Source organism: Trichechus manatus, unplaced genomic scaffold (assembly GCF_000243295.1).
Source record: "Trichechus manatus latirostris isolate Lorelei unplaced genomic scaffold, TriManLat1.0 scaffold00070, whole genome shotgun sequence".
Lineage (NCBI taxonomy): Eukaryota > Metazoa > Chordata > Mammalia > Sirenia > Trichechidae > Trichechus > Trichechus manatus.
In genome coordinates, this window is record NW_004444006.1 from 6,464,111 (window position 1) to 6,485,058 (window position 20,948).

Genomic DNA, 20,948 nt, shown 5'->3' on the forward strand with positions numbered 1-20,948 from the left:
ATGAATCTCTCCTTGCTCTCTGTTCTCTGTCAGTTTTCTCACTCCATTTGGTGCTTGGCTGAGTTCTTTATCTCTTCATTTGATGTTTTAGGGTTTCACGATTGTTGTATTCTCTGTCTGGCTTAGTTTTTCGGATCTTTGCTGTGAAGGGACAGCGTGGTGCTTTCTGCCTAGAGCGCCATTTTGCCCTACTCTCTCGAAGCCTACCTATTTTTTAAAATGCCCCAGGCCAGTGTTCAGAGTCCCCTCTAGGACCGAGGTCCGTCAGTAAGCTAAATAATGCCCATGGGACCAATGACAGGCTTATGTCCTAGGCAGCAAGAAAGGAAGAAAGTGGAAAAGAAAAATTCCTTATGTTGTATAATATTTCACAGTTCACAAAGGTTCTACATATGTATTATATTATCTTCATAAGAATCCCATTAAAGAAGTCTGGATAGGTGTTTTTATTTGATTCTACACTTAAGGACCCTGAGGGTCAGAGATACAGAGGAACTTTTCCAAAGTTGCATAGCTAATAAGTGATGGGGTGGGGGGTGGGGAGGAAGGCAGGATCCTACCACATGTCATCTGGCTGTAAATACTGTGATCTCTACAGTAGTTATTCTCTAGAGAAGATAGAAATGGAGTGGAAGACTAGTAGATGACAAATGGAGGAAGGACAAAAAAGGAGAATGATGTAGGGAATGACAGAATTCTATCTAGTCATTCATTTGGTCCTATGCCTTCAGAAGCCCTAGTGTTAGATGTGTCTCCCACCAAAAGCAGTCTGCCACCATCTGACAAGTATTAAGCCCCCTATACCTCTCCATGCCTTATCAATCGTGTAGCTATAAATTATTATTGCTAGAAAAGACCCTTAGAAATAATCTAAACACTATTATAGTGAATCAGCAGCCCAGAGCAATGAAGAGACTTTCCCAAGATCATAGTTTTCTGTGTCTTATTTTTCAATCAGTGAGTTTTTACTGAGCATCTGTCTTAGTTATCTAGTGCTGCTGTAACAGAAATACTACAAGTGGATGGCTTTAACGAACAGAAATTTATTCTCTCACAGTCTAGGAGGCTACAAGTCCAAATTCAGGGCGCCAGCTCCAGGGGAATGCTTTCTCTGTTGGTTCTGGGGAAGGTCCTTGTCATCAATCTTACCCTGGTCTAGAAGCTTCTCAGCACAGGGACCCCAGATCCAAAGGACACACTGTGCTCCTGGTTCTTCTTTCTTGGTGGTAGGAGATCGCTCTCCTCTCTGCTCGCTTCTCTCTTTTATATCCCAAAAGAGACTGACTCAAGATACAGCCTAATCCTATAGATTGAGTCCTGCCTCATTAACATAACTGCCTGTAATCCTGCCTCATTAACATAACTGCCTGTAATCCTGCCTCATTAACATTATAGAGATTAGGATTTACAACACATAGGATAATTACATCAGATAACAAAATGGAGGACAACCAGACAATACTGGGAATCATGGCCTAGCCAAGTTGACACACATTTTTGGGGGACACAATTCAATCTACAACAGCACTATTACGTGCTTATTCCTATGGTAAGTAATGTGTAGGTACAAAGAAGTTTACCATTACTCTGCCTTTTGTCAATTTATGGCTTAGATGATGAACAGATGAATGCTAGTGCAATATAATATTTAAATGTTAGCACAGGTGGCTCCAATTATAAATCTATTAGCAGTTAAAAGGAGGGAGAGGGCCCTTTGGGCTAACATACCTGAGGAGGGCTTCCTGGAGAAGGCAGAGTGAGCTAGATCTTGAAGAATGTGTAGGATCTGGATAGCAAGAGGAAGAAGGGGGCATTCCAGATTGGGAGCACAGCATGGGTAAAGGCTAGAAGATGGGAATCTACATGGCATGTTCTGATAGGATGGGCCTGCTTAGGTTGTATCCCAGGTATCTTAGTTATCTAGTGTTGCTGTAACAGAAATACTACAAGTGGATGGCTTTAACAAGCAGAAATTTATTTTCTCACAGTTTAGGAGGCTACAAGTCCAAATTCAGGGTGCCGGCACTAACGGAAGTCTTTCTCTGTCAGCTCCGGAAGAAAGTCCTTGTTTCTTCTGAGCTTCTGCTCCTGGGCAGTCTTCATGTAGCTTGGCATCTCTCTTCCCCCATCTCTGCTTCTGTTGCTTGCTTGTTTAATCTCTTTTATATCTCACAAGAGATTGAATCAAGATACACCCTATTCTTGCTTCATTAACATAATAATAACATAACCTAATCCTCGCTGACATAACCTAATCCTACTTCATTAACATAACAAAACACAATCCATTCACAAATGAGATTATAACCACAGGCAGAGGTTAGGATTTACAACACATCACAAAATGGAAGACAATTACATCAGATCACAAAATGGAGGACAACCACACAATACTGGGAATCGTGGCCTATCCAAGTTGATACATATTTTGGGGAACACAATTCAATCCATGACACCAAGTGTTAGGGATTCAGGGAAGAAAAGGTTGGAGAGGCTGGTTGGGGCCAGATTGGTAAGGGTCTTGAAAGCCAGGCAGAGTAGTTATATTTCATGAGGTAGGTTCTTGGGCAGATGGTGACCTGATAAAAGTAGATTTTTGGAAGAGAAATGTGGTACCAGTGGGTAGGAGAGTTTACAGCCTGGGAGACCTGATAAGAAAACAAGTTAATAGGTAATGGTGATGGGAATGCACAGGAAAGGACTGGGCGATTGAATGAATTACTCCCCATCCTACCCCCCAAAAAAGACTACTACAACCACCCTCTTCAACCTGGAATTGACAAGGAGCTGCTGGGGATCCTCGTGTCCTACAAAGTCAGAATCAACCTGATGGTGTACTGTGGAGGGTGAGAGGGATCCAGGGTCTGTCTGGGCAAGGGCTGGGTAGCCAAGGATTTCTCACTTCTGTTTTTCTCCCGGTTGGACTGACCCAATCAAGCTGTTCCCCACCCCTTCTCCCAGACCAGGTCCCCCAAACCTGTGGGCTCAGTGAGAAAGCCACCCTCCCTTCCATAAACCCATTCTGTGGTTCAGTTGACCTTATGATCCCTCATCCCCAGTAAAATTAGATTGCCCCTTCCCAGCTGCTAATTTTGGGGTGTCCTACTCTCAGCACCCTAGGAGACCTGACAGCCAGATGAGAGGCTGTAGGGAGGGGGGACTGAGGCAAGAAGGGGAAGATGAGGGGATAAGGAGACCAAAAGAGTAACTAGGGAGAGTTTGAGGGCATCCCTAGGACTGGAAAACTGTGGGAGGGAGGTTCAGGGAAGATCAGTAGCTCAGCCTTGGGATTCCTGCAGCGATGTTGGTATGGAACTGCCCGATTCTGATGCATTCACCTGGTGAGTGACCAGATGGGACACAGCAGGAATGTTAGTGTTAAGGTCAGGAATCAAGCAGTTCTGATTTCAGGAATTGAAGACTGGCTGTTTGGGTAGAGGTGGAATACCCATAGGTAGGCTGAGTGTGTAGATTTTCAGAGGAAGCGTGTGTTATGTTTGTGTGTACGTGTGTAGGGCAGGGGTTTGAAAGGGAGGGGGAAGAGTAACATTTCTTCATGAAAAGGAAGAACCTCTTAGCAGCTTCAGCTCCTTTTTTTCCCTCCATTTCCATGCTTGCTACAGATGCCACCAGGTAATGGAATATGGGGCCTGGAAGCCCCATCCCCCCTCCACCCTCCATTCTATGACAATGCAAATGTAAAAAAAAAAACTTCCCTGGGTGTTGTTTTCTACATGTATGCAATGGGAAGATAAGGTTTAGCTTCCAGTCATCCTTCAGTCATCCTTTCATAGGCCTTCCTTTCCCTTTCTGCATCCCCCGCCCTCCACCCCTCCTCTTTTCGGAATTAGCCTTCGGCCCACTTTTTTTTTTTCATTTTCCTTCCTCTCCTCTCGCCCTTCTTCAGTTTTGATCCCTTCCCTTCTTCTCACCCTCTATTCTTATTTCCCTTCTAGTGCTGCTGGGGGTCTTTTGTGTTGGGAGATTTGGGAGGCAATGAAGGGAAAACAAGCTAGTGTGGTCCATGGCGGGAGGGGGTGAGTTACTGAGAAGGGGGCAAGGATCTGGGTGGGGAAGCAGGGAGGGGATCACTTCTCTGGGATCATGAGAAGGGGGTGAACGGTGGAGGAGGATGCCCAGAAAAGGGTTCCTAGCCCTCCATTTTCCTCTGCTGCTTTTGCAGGCTTCTGAGGGCATAGTCATCCAGGAGTCTATGAGGCAGGAGCATGGCGGGGAGGAGAGCCAGGAGACTTTGACAGTGGAGGGGGACGAGGGGAGCTGACTGCCTCACTCTTGTACCCTCTGTGTGGGAGCCCTTGCTGTAACACTCTAATAGATCAGCTAGGACTCCAGACATGCCTGGAGCTCTCTGATATTCCCTCCTCCGGGAAGGTAATGGAACTACTGAGATCGATGTCCCCTTCCTTCCCCCAGTCAGTTATTACTCTGTAGCATGTGCTTTTCCCCTTCGTGGCCCCAGCTTCTCCTCTCTGGCACAGCCATTCGCCCTCCATGGGCCCTTCAACTTTCCCTCCCAGGCCCCAGTAGCCACTCCCAGCGCCGCTGGAGGTGCAGGAGCTGCCAGGAAGGCCCTAAGGGGGCGTGGCCGAGCCGCTTGTGCTGTGGGCCTGGGTGCCAACAGTCGCCAGCAGCAGCTGGAGTCACAAGCATGGTGTGAGGTCGGGAAGCGGAGGACCGAGAGCTAGAAGCCACTCAGATCTCTAAAGGTGCTAGGGGCCAGTGTTGCCCGCAAGCAGGCTGCGATGTACGCCTTTGATCCCCAGGATGCCTAGAGGGAGGCTGAGGCCAGAGGCTTCGGCCCGGAAACCAAGGAGAGACCCGAATACTAACCTGCCCCTCGCAAATTCAAACTCATATTCCTGGGAGAGCAGAGCGGTGGGGGTTTGGGTTGGATTTTGGGGATCAGGAGGTGTGGTGGCATGGAATGGGGGTGTGGCCCTCTGGGGAGTCAATTTCCCCTTTGGGAAAGTTTGGAGAATGTGTGTTGGGGTGTGGGGAATTCATAAACAGACTGAGGGGAGAAAGGGTGGTGCCCAGGGTGACAGTTGGCATACTCATCTCCCTTATAGTGGGGAAGACATTGATCATCACCAGCTTCATGTATGACAGTTCTGACGGCACCTACCGCATGAGCCCATCATCAAGGAGTCACAGGGTACATTTTTGCCCCTTTTCCTTGGAAGACTTAATGAGGGATTCTCCTCCTCAAAGTTATCAATTGTAAGCTTTGGGAAGTTGAGCCAGTGCAAACTCCTCAGGGCCCTTTTCCACTTATGGTTCTAAGACCGCCTGGTATTGGGGATAGAAGAGGGGTACAGAACAAGTGTTGGATCCTTTTTTGCAGGCAATCATTGGAACTAACTTCCTGTCTAAGACCATGTAGTTGGAGGATTGAACACTGTTAACTCCCATACCACTAACCTTATATCTCAACTCCTTAGGCCTATTCACAGTAGGGTAGCACCATCCCAGATCATCTGCAGATAGAGGAAGAAAAAAACTCAAGCTTCCCCAAATCACCAAACCCTGCAATATTTCTTGTTTTCTCTGCCCTCATCTAATCCCCAACTATAATATAGACAATGTCTAAGAGGACTTAAATCCTTAAATCTGCCTCTATAGGGTCTTTCATTGAGATTGGACCCATCCTAGGACTCTGGGCCACTTGGATTGGGGCCATAGCAGCAGTCGCCTTGACTCTTTTTATTCTGCCTGATTAAGTTCTAACCTGTAAAAGGCTAGTTTCTTTTCTACCTTTCCTCATCTTTTTCCTAAACACTTATTTTATGCAGATTCGGCTGCAGCTATGGGACACAGCTGGCCAGGAGCGCTTTTGCAGCCTAATTCCTAGCTACATTCGTGATTCAGCTATTGCAATGGTCATCTATGACATCATATGTGGGTGCTATGTGTTTTACTTGAAAAGGAGACTATGAGGGAAGCAATAGGGAAGTTGGTTAAGACCAGCAGAGGATGGACAGGTACATTATTCTTTCCAAACCTTTACTAAATGTTTTAATCCTCTGAAACATATTCTCTTGCAGACACTAGCTCTTTCAAGGCGACAGATAAGTGGGTAGAAGATGTATGGACAGAAAGACATGATGATGATAGCATCATGTCGGTGGGTAACAAGATTGATCTGAACAACAAACCAAACCAAAACCAAACCCACTGCTGTCAAGTCGATCCCAATTCATAGCAACCCTATAGGATGGAGTAGAACTGCCCCCATAGGGTTTCCAAGGAGCAGCTGGTGGATTCAAACTTCCACTGCTCCACCAGGGCTCCTGAACAACAAAAGGTAAGGGAAAACTGGAACTTCTGCATACCTAGAGCTCCATCTCTGTGGGGAGGGTCAACTGTGCTGTTTACTTGGGGAGAAGTTACCAGTGTCAGGGATCAGAATGATCATGGGTTCAAGCTTCTAGGCTCCTGGTCCTAGGGAAGCATCATTATACCTCAGAAAGATCTATCCATATCTACTAACTCTGGGTTAGAAGGAATCTTACCACTATCTGGTCCCTTTCATCGTTTCTCATTTGTTCAGACAAGTCTCTGCAGAAAAGGGTGAAGAAAAATCCAGAAACCTCAACATGATGTTTACTGAGACCAGCACAAAACCAGTTACGCGAAAAACGTAATACCCATTTCTCTTTCTCTACTGCACTCTATCTCTAGCTACCAACCACTGCTTACTCTTTTGGATAACCTTGGTTTGTCCTATCCTGGGGTGGGGGCAAGATTCATCTACTCATCATGTAATCCAAACACCTGGAATCATCTCAGCCTTTGAACCTGACCTTTTTTTTTCCCTTTTGTGTGTCACCATTGCCCACTCCTGACTCCCAACAGCTATTCCAGCGTGTGGCTACTGCCCTTAGAAGAGGAGAGTATCCTTTCTCCTAGCTTTGCTGGGGTGGAATGTACAAGAAGGGAAAGCAAATTTCCTTTGCTGAGTTGATGGCCAATCCAATTTTTCTGCTGGAGTGGTACTTAAAATATGGGACCAACTTTAGGCCAAAGTAGCTTCCTGGTTTGCCTTTAAGTGAAGGGGATCATAATACCAGAATTCCTCTTCTGTGTCCTAGAAGCTGCCCCTGGAAGTTTATCTCCAGTCATCTTAATCTATTACCTTCCTTAACATGCACTTCAGTGGTTGAAATTCAACTGGAGCCCTCCAATGAGTCAGACACTGGAAGCCCTTGTTCTTGTTCATAGCCTAAGACTGTCTCTCTGCCTAATTTGATGAATTTATTACATTTGGGCTTCCCAATACCACTCTTTCTCCCCTACCCTCATGTTTACGGTTTTAATACTTGACCACCCACTAGCTCTCTTCCCATTCCTGGGCTTAGGACATAAAATCATTATATCATTCTTATAGGGTTGCTATGAGTCAGAATTGACTTGATGGCAATGGGTTTCAATGGGTTAGGACATAAAAAGGAACCCCTTAAAGTGCTATCATTTTTTTCTTGACTACAAGTCACAGATATTGGGTGGAAGCTTCCTGCAGCACCAGGAAATTCCACTTTACCTTCTCTGACTGCTAAGACATCTATAGAGGATGCAGTTCTACAGTAGCTGGTATACCTCAAAGGCCAATACAATTTGTTCTCCACTGTTTTCTTATCTACTCCCTCAATAAATGACTGGTTCTTTCATCTCAGTCTCTTATTGCTTGCACTTTTTCCATGCTATACCTGTACCTCCATGATACAATTGTATCATGATAGTGACTCAACACAGAATTGTCCCCAACAGCAGACCAATTTAGGGCAGGAGGGTTTTTGCCTCTTCGGTCCATGACACCAGGTTGGGATTTATTTACCATGTTTACTGCACTTCTTAGATGAGTGGTTTTAAAACTTGTTAGCCACAGGGAGAGCCTCAGACCTCAATATTCAGTAGATTCAGCCAATGTGCCTTTGTGGAAGTGTCTAAGCCCCTGTTTTTCTTTCTCAGATGGCCATTGGGGGGCAGCAGAGCAAATAGGAGCACAGAATGGGAAGGAATTTCCCAGGAAGCACAGACAGCTAAATTAGTTCTAGCTCCAGTTATGCTCATAAGGGCTGTTGCTATCTAAAAATGGCACTAAGCTCTAGAAGTACCTTAGTAGCACTGGGGTCGGCTTTATAGGAAGAGCCAGATCTTCCTCATAGAGATATATTACTACTATTTAGAACTGTTTCCCATATTTGAAGACTCACCTTGGGTGCTTATTTAAAAATAGTGATTTCCAAGCCCCACCTCACACTAACAGAATCACTCTCCAGGGGAAGGGCCCGGAAATATATATTTAAGCTTCCTAGGATTTTTACAGGGCAAGTTTGGAAAACAAACAGAGGCCTAGATGGCAGAAGACAAATATTCAGTCCTAAATTTGGGAGCTTCATTATGGGGGTACTTTACCCCATACCTCACTAGAAAACTTTCAATTCTGAATGGGTATTTTGAATATGCCAATGGGGATTGCATAAGATGTAGCCTGGAACCTCTAACAGTAATTGGGAACTAAAGATCTAAGGACACAGCAGGTTATTTGGGGATGAGGGGAAGAAAAGGGGCAAGTCAGCAGTCAAGAAGTAATATTCAACCTGCAAGTCAGAAGTCAAGAAGTAATATTCAACCTGCAAGTCAGAAACTGGGAACCAATTTCTTACCGCTGCCTCTGAAAAGAAATGCATCTAAGCCCCTCCCTTAGTTTATGCTCCAGATCAAAGAATCTGGGAAAGGAGAAGACAGAATTATATTAATACTGTTTCCCACATGGGGTAAGGGACAATATTTCCTCCAGTACCCCTCACCCTATGCCATTCAACAAGGATCCTGGGTCTCCCTAATGTTCTGGCTAGACATATAGTTGTGAAGCAGGTATAAGATCACTCTGTTCCTTCCAGTGGTTCCTCTGTTTGGAAGAGTGTTTTCTTGCCCTGGTAGCATTCTACACCCAATCAGTAACATTCAAAAGTCACACCAATATTTTCCTCAGCATTGATCTTCCTTCTTTTGGGAGAGGATAAGAAGGGAGGAAAAACAGGGTATCACTGGAGTCTCTGAAGTGTATGAGACCTCTGACAGTATGAGGATGGAATGGCCAATCAGATTAGATGGAAGACCCCCAGGATTCTTTTTTCTACTGATTTCTATATTTTAATCAAAATCATATGACATATATATATAAAGCATTTAGCACATGGTATTCAATAAACGTTAATTGTCTTTTTTAGCAGGGCTCCCCACATGCTAGGTTATATCAAAACATAATCCTTCTCCTTTCAGGGAGTGAAGCTCCCCTAGAAAACTAGGTAACTAATAGTACAGTCTGGGTAATGCAGTTGGCTAGCTGGGTTAGTGCAGGGCCTCACTGTCTTCTCACCCTCCCACTCCATTATGCTAGGAAGGGGCTGAGAGCAGAGCTTCCCAAATAGCTTCCCTGGGGCTAAGCCAGCTTGTCTAGGCAGATTCTACATGGAAGGTTCTCTAGTGTACAGTTCTCTCTTTTTGGCGATGATAATCTGGGGAAAAAAGAAAGAAAGGGAAGAACAGGGCAGGTTATTTTCAGGCCTGAGATCCCAACCCCCCATTTCCAATGCATGGTGCCTCTAGTCATCGGTATTTAAAGAGTTCCTACACAGGGTCCTGCCAGGTAAGTGAAAAAGAGACTGTCACTTACTGTAGGGGAAGAAGCGGACGCGCATGCTGATTTCGCGGGCTGTCTTCAGGATCTCAACAGCCTAGAAGGAACACAGCAGCTTGTACAAATGAAAAGATATGGCCCAGGATAGAACCATAACAGTGGGTAAAATAATTTGCCACTCCAATCTTCTGGGTCACCAATAGCTGCTTCCCTCTGGTACACTTCCTCAGGAGATTCTTTCGTATCAAGTTACAGCTTAGGCTAATCCTGCCCAGCCTGTCCTACCTGGGATGGCTGCTTGCCTCATCATAGCTCAAGTGCTGTGCTCACCTTGCTGTGCTCAATATCTTGGAAATCCACCTTATTCACAGCTAGGACTTGGTCCCCTTCCTGAAGTCCTGCTCTATGTGCATCAGAGTCAGGAATCACCTGTTGGTAAGGAGAATACATATGATCAGGGTGGGATAATTTTAGAAGACTGTAAGTGAAATTAAGTATTAGTCAAATGTAAAGAGCTATTGTTTGTTATGTATGTGTGTGAGAGAATGTAGGGAGACAAATGGCTTGCCGTATGGAAAATTTTAAGTTGGAAAGAGGGTATCCCTCTTATAGAGTCCTGGTGGTGCATGGTTAAGTGCTCGGGCCAGCAGTTTGAACCCATCAGCTACTCCATGGGAGACAGATGTGGCAGTCTCCTTCCATAAAGATTTATAGCCTTGGAAACCCTATGGAGCAGATCTACTCTGTCCTATAGGGTCACTATGAGTCAGTATCAACTTGACAGCAATGGGTTTGGTTTTTGGTTTGAGTCCACCGAATCATCCTTCTCCCAGTCCTTGGGACACCAGGGTTCTACAATCTGATAACAAAGGGAAGTAGCTATCCATATTGCCTACCAGGCACACATACCTTGGAGATGAAGATGCCTAGCTGAGAGGCCTTTCCTCCTCGGATGTTAAATCCCAACTGTAAGACAAGAGCACAAAATAGGGGCTCAATATAGACCACAAACACATCTAGTAGCACCACTGTACTATACCTTGGCTTGTGTGTCTCCCAAAGGGAAGTCAAAGTTATGGAAGTGGTATCTCAGCTTTTCTGCCCACAAGAGGAAGTTTCCTCACCTCCCTGCCTCCTTTCCAAGCCCCCTCCCCAAAACCATGGCCAACCTCTGGGCCTATGTTGCTAGTATGGGCAAATCTAGCCTGGATTAAGAAGCAAGTGCTCCACAAGCTCACCTGAGCTCCAGGCGGCTTCTTTAGTGTGATGACTCGAGGCAGAAACTGGGTCAACTCATTGTTGTAGTCTGGGTGGTATACCCTCTGCAAGACACAGCAACCCCAGAGATCTTACTACCAGTCTTAGACATCACACTCACCTTCATCTGGAACACTAATGCATCACCCTGAAGTCAGGAAAAGGTTAAGTCACGGACTTAGCTTAAGTAGAACAGATAACATTGTCCAAATAAGTAGATGGATAACGTGGAGAAGTGCCTGTAGTTCCCCACTGCTTCACCTCTTGATAGATGGAAATGATGAAAAAAAAAAACCAAAAACCCTTTGCCATCGAGTCAATTCCGACTCATAGCAACCCTACAGGACAGAGTAGAACTGCCCCCAAAGGGTTTCCAAGGAGCAGCTGGTAGATTCGAACTGCTGATCTTTTGTTTAGCAGCCAAGCTTTTAACCACTGTGTCACCAGGGCTCTGATAGGGCTCTGAATTTCCAGAATGTGAGGCACTGGTGTGAATGGAACCTGACAGGAGGCTTCCATGGGAAACTTTCAATGGGCCCTGTTGCTCAAAATCCAGCTTATGGGCCCTCTGGCTACAACAAGGGTTAAGACTTGCTCTCCACTTAGCTTTCTAGCTCTGCCATCCTATCTTACATGTATCATCTCATGCTCATGGGGAAAAATCTCCTACTCAGGTATACAGATGGTTCCCACCTCATGAGGAGGGATCCATGCTGGGGGATTCTCATAGGCAGGCAGGAAAACCACCGGGTAGTCATCATAAGGGATCCGGCTGTCCATTTCCAGCAAGGCCCTGGAATGCAAGGGTGAAACAAAGCAGACCAAAGTGTGATTCAAAAGGGACCACAGAAGCCCAGGAAGTTTCAGAAAGCAGCCCCAGCCCATACTAAGACTGTCAGTCTATGTGCCCTGCCCAAATCTAGGCAATAAGATTGAGGGAGAGAAGTTAGAAAAGAAGAGACGAAGAAAACTATGAATTCTGCTGAACACCTGCTGGATGCCAAGCAAACTGCTAGTTACTCTACAAAGATGACCTCATTTCTCACAATACTTCAAAGCAGATGTTACCACCTTCATCTTAGAGAAGAGGAAATTGGGGTCATGTCTAACAAGATCTGTCTACGTCTTAAGTCCGAGGGAGTGCTGCCTCCAACTATCCACAGGGACTCAGAGCAAGGTACCGCCCCACACTCTCTAGATGTGATTAGTCATGCTGGGCGTCCCTAGATCGACCCTTGCTACACCATCAGCCACGTTCCAGATCCCCGCTCCGCATACGGCCTGAGTCCCGCGCACACCACCGCATATATCCCGCACCACCTCACCCGGGGTCGGGCCTCAGCCAACGCAGACTCCGCGCGCCGCCAATCCGGTTGGGAACCGGAAGCGGATACACGGTTGGGTCGGAAAGGCGAGGGACCGCGGTGCGCCAAGCCGGCCCTTCCCTTCCCGACGCATAGTCTTACGTGCGCAGACGTAGGCGCTCCACCCGCAGGGTGTCTGCGTTCCGATTGGCTGGCGCCTCTTGGACCGATTTGAAACTTGGCGCTTAAAGCTCCGGTTGGGACAGGGTGGCTGGAGACCGGGAAGGGGACGTTTAGTTTGGTGAGTTAAGGGGGCACACCTTAGCTCAGGGTCTGCCTTTCCTGGTACCTTGGGGCTTTGGTCCTTTGTCGCCGTCTCCGTTTGGGTTTTTTTCCTTTCCATTTCAGACACCACTTCGCTCTCTTCAGATTGTTGGGCTCACGGGCCGACCCGCGGTGGTCAAGTCTAAGAGAGTGAATCTGCCGAGGTAGCTATCCCGCTGGGAGGGGGCGGTTGCCACCGCTACGGCAGAGTTCCGTAACCCAACCCAATCTCTGAGGAGGCCCGGAACTGAGGCAGGACGCCCTCCCATTCCTGTCGACCTACCAAGATTCATCAGCAGGCCTCTTTTCTTTTTCCGCAGAGACAGTGCTGAGGTAGGATCATGAAAGAAGAGGTGAAGGGAATACCTGTAAGAGTGGCACTGCGTTGTCGCCCTCTGGTCCCCAAAGAAATTAGTGAGGGCTGCCAGACGTGCCTTTCCTTCGTACCAGGGGAGCCGCAGGTGCGTAGCAGAGTCCTGGGCCAGCCTTTAACAGCTGGGGCCAAATGGCAGCGAGGGGCGTGGTCTAGCCTTTCATTTTTTTTCTTATGCCTTGTCCCTTGCTTTCTTTAGGTGGTGGTTGGTACTGATAAATCCTTTACCTACGACTTTGTGTTTGACCCTTCTACTGAGCAGGAAGAAGTCTTCAATACAGCAGTAGCGCCACTCATAAAAGGCGTATTTAAAGGTGAGGCTATTTAATTCTTCAGACGTTTCTTGAGCTTATACTATGTGTCAGGCCCTGTGCTTGGGAGCTGCAAATACAGATTGGATGAAACATGATTCCTGACTTCAAAAAGCCCACAGTCTAGGAACTAACCCAATAACATTTGTGGAAGTCTTTGTGCCTTTGAAGCTAGTTTTACAATGTATTTCCTTTCTGTGGTTCTGCTCATCTTTGACTTCTATATATTTTTGTTTGTCCTGGAACCTCATTAGGTTATAAGCTCTATGATGGATGCTGATGGTGATCAGTGTGCCAGCCTTACTTGAGGCCCAGGCACTGCACAGCCTGTTATGAGGGATTCAGAGATAAGTAGTATAGTATCCAGGTCCTGGAGGAGTTCAAAGTCCAGGAGGTAGAAGTGGAGGTAGATGACTACCAAATGATTTTAAATAATTTAAAATTTTTGTGCACTTATCGTTAAGAAAAAAATCTTTAAAAGTTAAAAATACACAACAGAATCATCCCTGATATAGAAGTAATACTGCTTTCATACCAAGTGGTATGAAAGTCAAAAGAATGGCACTAACTCTGTTTGGAGGATTTGGGTGAATTTCACAGAAATTTGGGAGAAATTTCATAAAACCTTTGAGATAGGGCTTGAATGATAAGTAGAATTCTTCAAGGCAAAGAAGTATGTTCCCTGAAGCTCCTGAATACTATGGCCAGTTAATAAAGGTTTATTGCAGAGGCTAAGGCTTTAATGTTGTTGAAAACCATAGCAGAGTTCCAAAGAAGGGAGCAGTGCCTGAGAGGTGTGTAATTGTTATTCTAGTAGAGTGGTTATTCAAGATTCAAAGCAGAGGTCCACTTAAAAGAAGTAGAGCCATGGTATAATAGTCCCTTAAAGTTAAAAGGGACACATGTACATCATCTAGTTTAACTTTCCATCCAGAGGAATAACTGTTTTCTAACAATATCTCTGTTCGGTGAACTTTCAGCTTCTGCTTAAATTTTTTTCTTTGACAGAGAACTCATTTGACTCACAGATATTTAGTTTTTGGACAACTCTAATTGTGTTAGAAAGATCTTTATATTGAGTTGAAATCTGCATCCTGGTAATTTCTACCCCGTGATGTTAGTTCATCCCTCAAAGACAAACAGAAGCCTTCTTCCAGGCAAGAACTATTCACATATTTTTTAATGTCATGGCTTAAGGCACATTGTCTATTTTGTTTCAAAATTTAAAAATATTAAAACAATCTCAAACTTATGCAAAAGTTGCAAGAACAGTGTAAAGAACTTTTTTTTGAATTATTTGAGATGAGTTGTCAGCCTGATGTTCCCTGAATACTTTAGTGTTTATTTCCTACAAACAAGAACTTTCTACTACATAACCACAATGTTGTTGTCACATGCTGGCGAGTTGATTTTGACTCATAATGACCGTATAGGGCAGAGTAGAACTTCCCCATGGGGTTTCCTAGGCTGTAGTCTTTACGGAAGCAGATTGCCAGGTCTTTCTCCCACGGAGCCACTGGGTGGGTTCAAACCACTGACCTTTTGGTTAGCAGCCAAGTGCTTAACCATTCCGCCACCAGGGCTCCTTAATAACCAAAATTAAAAAAAAAAAAGCCTGTTGCTGTTGAGTCGATTCTGACTCATAGCAGCTCTATAGGATAGAGTAGAGCTGCCCCATAGGTTTTCCAAAGAGCGGCTGGTGGATTTGAACTGCCAACCTCTTGGTTAGCAGCCGAACTCTTAGCCACTGCACCACCAGGGCTCTCATAACCACAATGCAACCATTAATATAATGAAATTAGCATTGCTACATTACTACTGTCTTATCCTCAGACCCCATTCAGGTTTCACCAATTGTCCCAATAATGCCTTTTGTAGCAAAAGGATCTAGTCCAAAATCATGTAGTATTTTATTGTACTGCCTCTTTAGTTTCCTTCATTCTAAAACAGCTCTTCATTTTTTAAAAATTTTTTATGATCTTGACACTTTTGAAGATTACAGGTGAGTAATTTTGTAAACTATTTCTCAATTTTGGTTTTTCTGATGTTTACTTAGAAGTAGATTCAGGTTGTGCATCTTTAGCAGGAATATCATAGAAGTGGTGCTGTGTTTTTCTCATGAATCCTATCAGACTGCATATAATTTTAATTTGTTCCATTACTGCTGATGTTCACTTTGATCATTTGATTAAGGTGATATCTGCCAAGGTTCGCTACTATAAAGTTAATCTTTTTCCTACTTAAATGTTTGAAAACTGTTATATGACTCTAAGTCTCTTCTAATTAACTTCGTCCCTTTCCTTTAGCTATTCCTGAAACCGTATGGCTTCCAGACCCTTCATTATCCTTGTTATCTTCCTCAGAAAGAGCACCATAGTTTTATTTTCATATTGTTAACTTGGGAAACTATGAAAATTAAATTATTGTCTTTAGAAGCAATATAAATTAGAAAGCAATTCCAGTATATGTGTTTGGTTAACATTGCCTTAGTTGCAAAGAAGAAGCCAATACTTTTCACAGTCGGCTCAAAGCCACCCTCTTGTACTCTGAATTCCCCATACCACAAACCCCTGAGTATTTTGAAAAAGTACTAAAACATGGTTTCCCAAGTTCCTGCTATATACACCTATCTGTGGCATTTCAAATAATTATGGAATGTTATTCTCTTATCCTATAGTCATGCCAGGTGTCTTCATTATCTAGTGCTGCTATAACAGAAATTCCACAAGTGGATAGCCTTAACAAACAAGAGATTTATTCTCTCACAGTCTAGTAGGTTATAAGTTGAAATTCAGAGTGCCAGCTCCAGGGGAAGGCTTTCTCTCTCTGTCGGCTCTGGAGGAAGGTCCTTGTCATCAATCTTCCCTAGTCTAGGAGCTTCTCAGCACAGGGACCCTGGGTCCAAAGGACGCACTCTGCTCCTTGCACTACTTTCTTGGTGGTATGAGGTTCCCCTGTCTCTCTGCTCCCTTCTCTCTTTTATATCTCAAAAGAGATTGACTTAAGATACAACTTAATCTTGTAGATTAAGTCTTGCCTCGTTAACATAACTGCCTCTAATCCAGCCTCATTAACATCATACAGGTTAGAATTTAAAACACATAGGAAAATCACATCAGATGACAAAATGGTGGACAGTGACACAATACTGGGAATCATGGCCTAGCCAAGTTGACACACATTTTTGGGGGACACAATTCAATCCATAATATTCCACCATTTGGCCCCCCCAAATTCATGTCATTGCCACATGTAAAACACATTCACCTCATCATATCATAGTAAAAGTCTTAAATCTACTCCAAGTCCAAAGTCCAAAAGTTCCTCTTCATCTGTAAAATCTGGAATACAAATTATCTACTTTCAAAGCACAATGGTGGAACAGGCACAAGGTAGACATTTCCATAACAAATTGGAGAAATTGGAGGGAAAGAAGGGATAACAGGCACCAAGAAAGTCAGCAGAACACATTACAGTAGGTCTCAAGGCTTGAAAATAATCCTCTGTTCTCTGAGATCATTTAGGCAATAACCCTGCCCTCTAGACTCTGGGTGTTGGCCACACTGTCTAGATTCTGGGTGGAGGCCCCTGGCCCTGGGCTTCAGCTCCACCTTCCAGGCCCACTGGAATGGCAACTCTGCTTCCTCGCATTTCGGCAGCCCCATTCTCCTAGTCCATCTGAGTGACGACTCTACCTCCTCGGCCTGGGCAAGACCCGTTCTTCTGCCCTTTGGGAATGGTAGCCCCGCCCCCCTCAGCTTTGGGCAGCAGATCTGGCCCCATCCTGCTGGCACTCGTGAAACATAGCCCCACACTCCAGAACTGAGTTGGTGAAGATCTGACTCTTTGAAACCTAGGAGACTGTGGCCCCAGCCTTTGAAGCCCCAGAGGCCATGGCTCTACCCTTTGAGACCCTAGAGGTCCTGGCCCTACCATTTGAGACTGAGGTAGCTCTGCTTCCTGTGTTCCTTGGCCTCTTGTCCTCTCAGGCCTCACCGCCAGCGTCTGCCCTGCTGCGGCAAGTGTTCCAAAGCTTTTTAGCTCCGCTAGTAAACTTTGACTAGAGCGTACTCAGCTCTCTTGCTCCATGGGTCGGCAAGCCTAGCTCCATCAATAAGTGCCTGGAGGCACCCTACTCAGCCAGGAAGCCTCCTGCGCAAAGGCACTCAGCTCCCTCTCTGTGGGTTGGCTCCAGTACCGTCTTGGCGCTGGTCTCCTGGTTCTGCTGCTGTCGTTTCTCTGCTGCTGCTTCGTCTGTGGTATCTCCGGTGTTACAGCTCTCCTCACTTTCTTCTGAGTCCTCACCAGAATTGTCTTTGATGTCCGTAATTCCACCAACAGTCTCTTCAAGGCAATGTAGGCTGTTACTATTAGGTACTTTAAAACGCTTTCAGCCTCTACCCATTCACACTTTCAAAGCCGCTTCCACATTTTAGGTGTCTGTTAGAACAGCATACCACTCCCGGTGATACCAGCAATCTATTACAGTGAAAAATCTCAATTTAGCATCTTATGATCTTTCAGAACATCAAGTACTTCATTTACACCAACAAGTTCTTTCAAAATATCAACATTTTTATGTAGATTAACAAATTGTTTCAAACTTTCAAGGTTTTTCTTCAGATTCCAAAATTATTTTGGTAAACAGTAGATAACAGCTTTGGCATAAATGTGATGATCATTTAACAGAGAAAGCTTGCTTCATGTTTCTTTAGAACACATCTACCACTCTAATAAGGGGCAGACTTCCCAAGGTCATATTTTTTTCCATTTTGAAGTAAGTTTGGATTTATAGTTCCTTCTGGGTGCTATGCTTACAGTTTTAGTAGGTTGTTAGTTTTTAGATGCCATTGTTAGATTCCGACTCTGTAATTAGCGAATTATAGCAATTTAAATTAAAGAGAGAGTAGCCTGTCTGTTGTCTACTTGTTTCTTATTTTATCTTGCTGCAGCCATGGCTGGGTTTCTCTGCCTCTTATTTCAATCAAAAATTTAAATTTATGAGATAAAAGGAAGATGTCCATCTAACTAGTAATTTGGATTCTCTGACAAGAGGCAATATACAAAATGACATATAAAATAAACATTTTTGCTGGAATTAAATTCAGGCAGAAATATACTTCGCAGTCTTTCTGCAAACAGTACTGATAATGTTAGGTGGCAACAGAAGACATCTTGTGTTTGATAGCACATTCTGTTTAATAATTTAGCAAATACAAACCAGCAAAATGAAGAAAACACAAACAAAACAATCACTTACAATCCTACTATTCAGAGATAAATATAAAAATGTTAAAAATTGGTATCCTTTTGATCTTTTTCTATACATATACTTACACTTAACATTTATTTTTAACCGTTTTTCATTTAACTATATCATGAACATCTTTGAATGGATGATTCTTTATCAGTATTGTATAAAGTCAAAAGACATATATCACATTGAATCATACCTACATGAAGATATTTCTATAAGGAGCTTAAGTTAATAAGGTCCAAATGCATTCTGAGAGTTCAAATAGGGAGTGTGTGCTTTTATTGACTGAAAAGCAACTAACTTTGCCTTTTCAAATAAAGTTTCTGATAACCAAAGAAATACGTGCTAGAATCTCTTCTATTTATGCATCTTCTAAGACTTTTATTTAATTACCATATTTTAGAATTGCTTAAGGTAAGGAGAGAGTAGAATTATAAAGCTCTGAATGGCTTTTGATAGTGACTTGGCCACCTTTGTTATCTCAGTCATAACTTCAAATGTTTTTACTTCTTAGCTTTTAGGACTATCAAGAGGAAGACACTAAAACTTATTATACAGCTACAGTAATAAAAGCAGCCTGGTACTGATATAACAATATACACATAGACCAGTGGAATAGAATTGACAGTCCCGAAATAAACCCACACACCTACGGTTAACTGATTTTTGACAAAGGTGCTAGTCCATTCGATGGGGAAAGAAGAGTCTCTTTAGTAAATGGTGCTGGGAAAATTGGATTTCCACATGCAGAAAAATGAAACAGGATCCATGCCTCACACCATACACAAAAACAAATACAAAATGGATTAAAGACAGAAATGTGCAAACTAAAACCATAAAATTCTTAGAAGACAATGCAGGGGCAACGCTGCTGGGCTTAGCTTTTATCAAGGGATTATCTAATATAATGACAAGTACAAACAGCAAAAAGCAAAATAAATAAATGACACCTCATAAAAGTTAAAAACTTTTGTTCATCAAGACTTTACCAAAAAAGTGAAAAGACAAGCTACTGACTGGGAGAACATCTTTAGAAACCATGTGTCCAATAAGAATCTAATATCCAAAATATGTATAAAACTTCGACAACTTAATAACAAAAAGACAACCAATCATAAAATGAGCAAAGGACTTGCATAGACATTTCACCAAAGAGGACATTCAAAAGGCCACCAAACACATGAAGATGCTCAACATCATTAGCTATCAGAGAGATGTAAATCAAAACCACAATGAGGTACCAGTTCACTTCCACTAGGATGGCTAAGGTTAAAAATACAAACAAATGTTGGTGAGGATGTGGGGAAACCCTTATCCATTGCTGGTAGAAATGCAAAATGGTACAGCCATTGTGGAAAACAGTATGGCAGTTCCTGAAAAAACGAAAAAATAGAACTACCATATGTCCCAGCAGTTCCACTCCTAGGTATGTACCAAAAGACTTGAAAGCAGAGACTCAAACATACTTGTGCACCAGTATTCATTGCAGCACAATTCCCAGTAGCCAAAAGGTGGAAACACCTAAATGCCCATCAACGAATGAATGGATAAACAAAATGTGGTATATGCATACAATGGAATACTACTCAGCCAGTAGGAAATGCACTTTTGATACATGCTACAATATGGATAGAACTTAAAGACATTATGCTGAGTGAAATAAGTCAGTCACAACAGGACAACTATTATATGACCTCATATAAAAAGATAAGAACAGGCAAATGTATAGAGACCGAAGTTTATTTGTGGTTACCAGGGGCAGGAGGGAGGGGTAAAAGGGTGGGTTATTGCTTATGGAGTACTAAGTTTTGGTTTACAGTGATGGAAAAATCTCATTGATTAAGGGTAGGATTTCTTTTTGTGGTGTTGACAGTTTCTTTGTTCCATTTAATTTTTTGTGCTGAGTTCTTTTTCTTTATTTTCTTTTCATCTTTTTCATTATTGTTGATTTTCTGTTTGCTGAGTATCTTTTTTATTTTGATGAGTAGGTTTGTTAGCTTCCTTTGTGGTTACTTTGAAATTTACCTTTATTTTTCTAAGTATAAACCAATCTTTTATTTCTTTCTATTTTATTTTTTCCCATACAAAAATTTATACATACATTGTTATGTGACCCTAATTACTCTCCCTGTACTGTGACAGTACACTCCTCCTTTCCACCCCTGGTTCCCCATGTCCACTCAACCAGCTCCTAACCCTCTCTGCCTTCCCATCTCACCTCGGGACAGAAGCTGCCTGTTTAGTCTCTCTCTCTCTTTTTTTGTTTCAACCATGTTTTTTTAAATTTTTTCCCATACAAAAATTTATACATACATTGTTATGTGACTAATTGCTCTCCCCATACTGTGACAGTACACTCCTCCTTTCCACCCCTGATTCCCCATGTCCATTCAGCCAGCTCCTAACCCTCTCTGCCTTCCCATCTCACCTCGGGACAGAAGCTGCCCGTTTAGTCTCT

At 43.6% G+C, this 20,948-nt stretch overlaps 3 protein-coding genes across 7 annotated transcripts in view; 2 read left to right on the forward strand and 1 right to left on the reverse strand.

Annotated features, from left to right (window-relative positions):
* Window positions 1-4,282, forward strand: part of ARR3 (arrestin 3) — a 24,383-nt gene extending 20,101 nt beyond the window's left edge. The window contains 3 exon segments of the mRNA XM_023734699.1: window positions 2,761-2,846; window positions 3,624-3,633; window positions 4,184-4,282. Coding sequence (XP_023590467.1) covers window positions 2,761-2,846; window positions 3,624-3,633; window positions 4,184-4,282 — 195 coding nt within the window.
* Window positions 4,283-5,156: 874 nt separating this feature from the next.
* PDZD11 (PDZ domain containing 11) lies at window positions 5,157-12,303 on the reverse strand. 4 transcript variants are annotated; one of them, XR_002824652.1, is made up of 7 exons: window positions 11,615-12,237; window positions 10,903-10,986; window positions 10,574-10,630; window positions 9,995-10,093; window positions 9,701-9,761; window positions 6,534-9,542; window positions 5,157-5,498 (listed from the first exon to the last, which is right to left on the reverse strand). XR_002824652.1 is itself a non-coding variant. In XM_023734662.1 (7 exons), the coding sequence occupies exons 2-7, from the start codon at window positions 11,699-11,701 to the stop codon at window positions 9,508-9,510; spliced, it is 423 nt and encodes a 140-aa protein (XP_023590430.1). In that variant the 5' UTR covers window positions 11,702-11,714; window positions 12,247-12,303; the 3' UTR covers window positions 5,157-9,507. The 4 variants fall into 4 exon arrangements, 3 of the variants coding, with proteins under 3 accessions (XP_023590430.1, XP_004380163.1, XP_023590429.1); XM_023734662.1 differs by adding an exon at window positions 12,247-12,303 and having other exon boundaries at window positions 5,157-9,542; window positions 11,615-11,714; XM_004380106.2 differs by having other exon boundaries at window positions 5,157-9,542.
* A 161-nt stretch (window positions 12,304-12,464) lies between these two features.
* Window positions 12,465-20,948, forward strand: part of LOC111821201 (chromosome-associated kinesin KIF4A-like) — a 28,144-nt gene continuing 19,660 nt past the window's right edge. The window contains exons 1-3 of one of the 2 annotated variants that reach the window (XM_023734664.1): window positions 12,465-12,526; window positions 12,870-13,010; window positions 13,122-13,236. In XM_023734664.1, coding sequence (XP_023590432.1) covers window positions 12,891-13,010; window positions 13,122-13,236 — 235 coding nt within the window. In that variant the 5' untranslated portion in view covers window positions 12,465-12,526; window positions 12,870-12,890. Of the gene's footprint in view, window positions 13,011-13,121; window positions 13,237-20,948 lie in introns of both variants that reach the window. The other variant, XM_023734665.1, reaches the window with a different exon arrangement.

Coding starts and splice junctions, on each gene's coding strand:
- PDZD11 (XM_004380106.2), bottom strand. CDS start 11,806: ATGGGCTGGGGCTGCTTTCTGAAACTTCCTGGGCTTCTGTGGTCCCTT. Junction 10,631..10,902: donor AGAAGCCGCCTGGAGCTCAG/GTGAGCTTGTGG, acceptor CTTGTCTTACAG/TTGGGATTTAACATCCGAGG. Junction 10,094..10,573: donor TAGGCATCTTCATCTCCAAG/GTATGTGTGCCT, acceptor CCTTACCAACAG/GTGATTCCTGACTCTGATGC.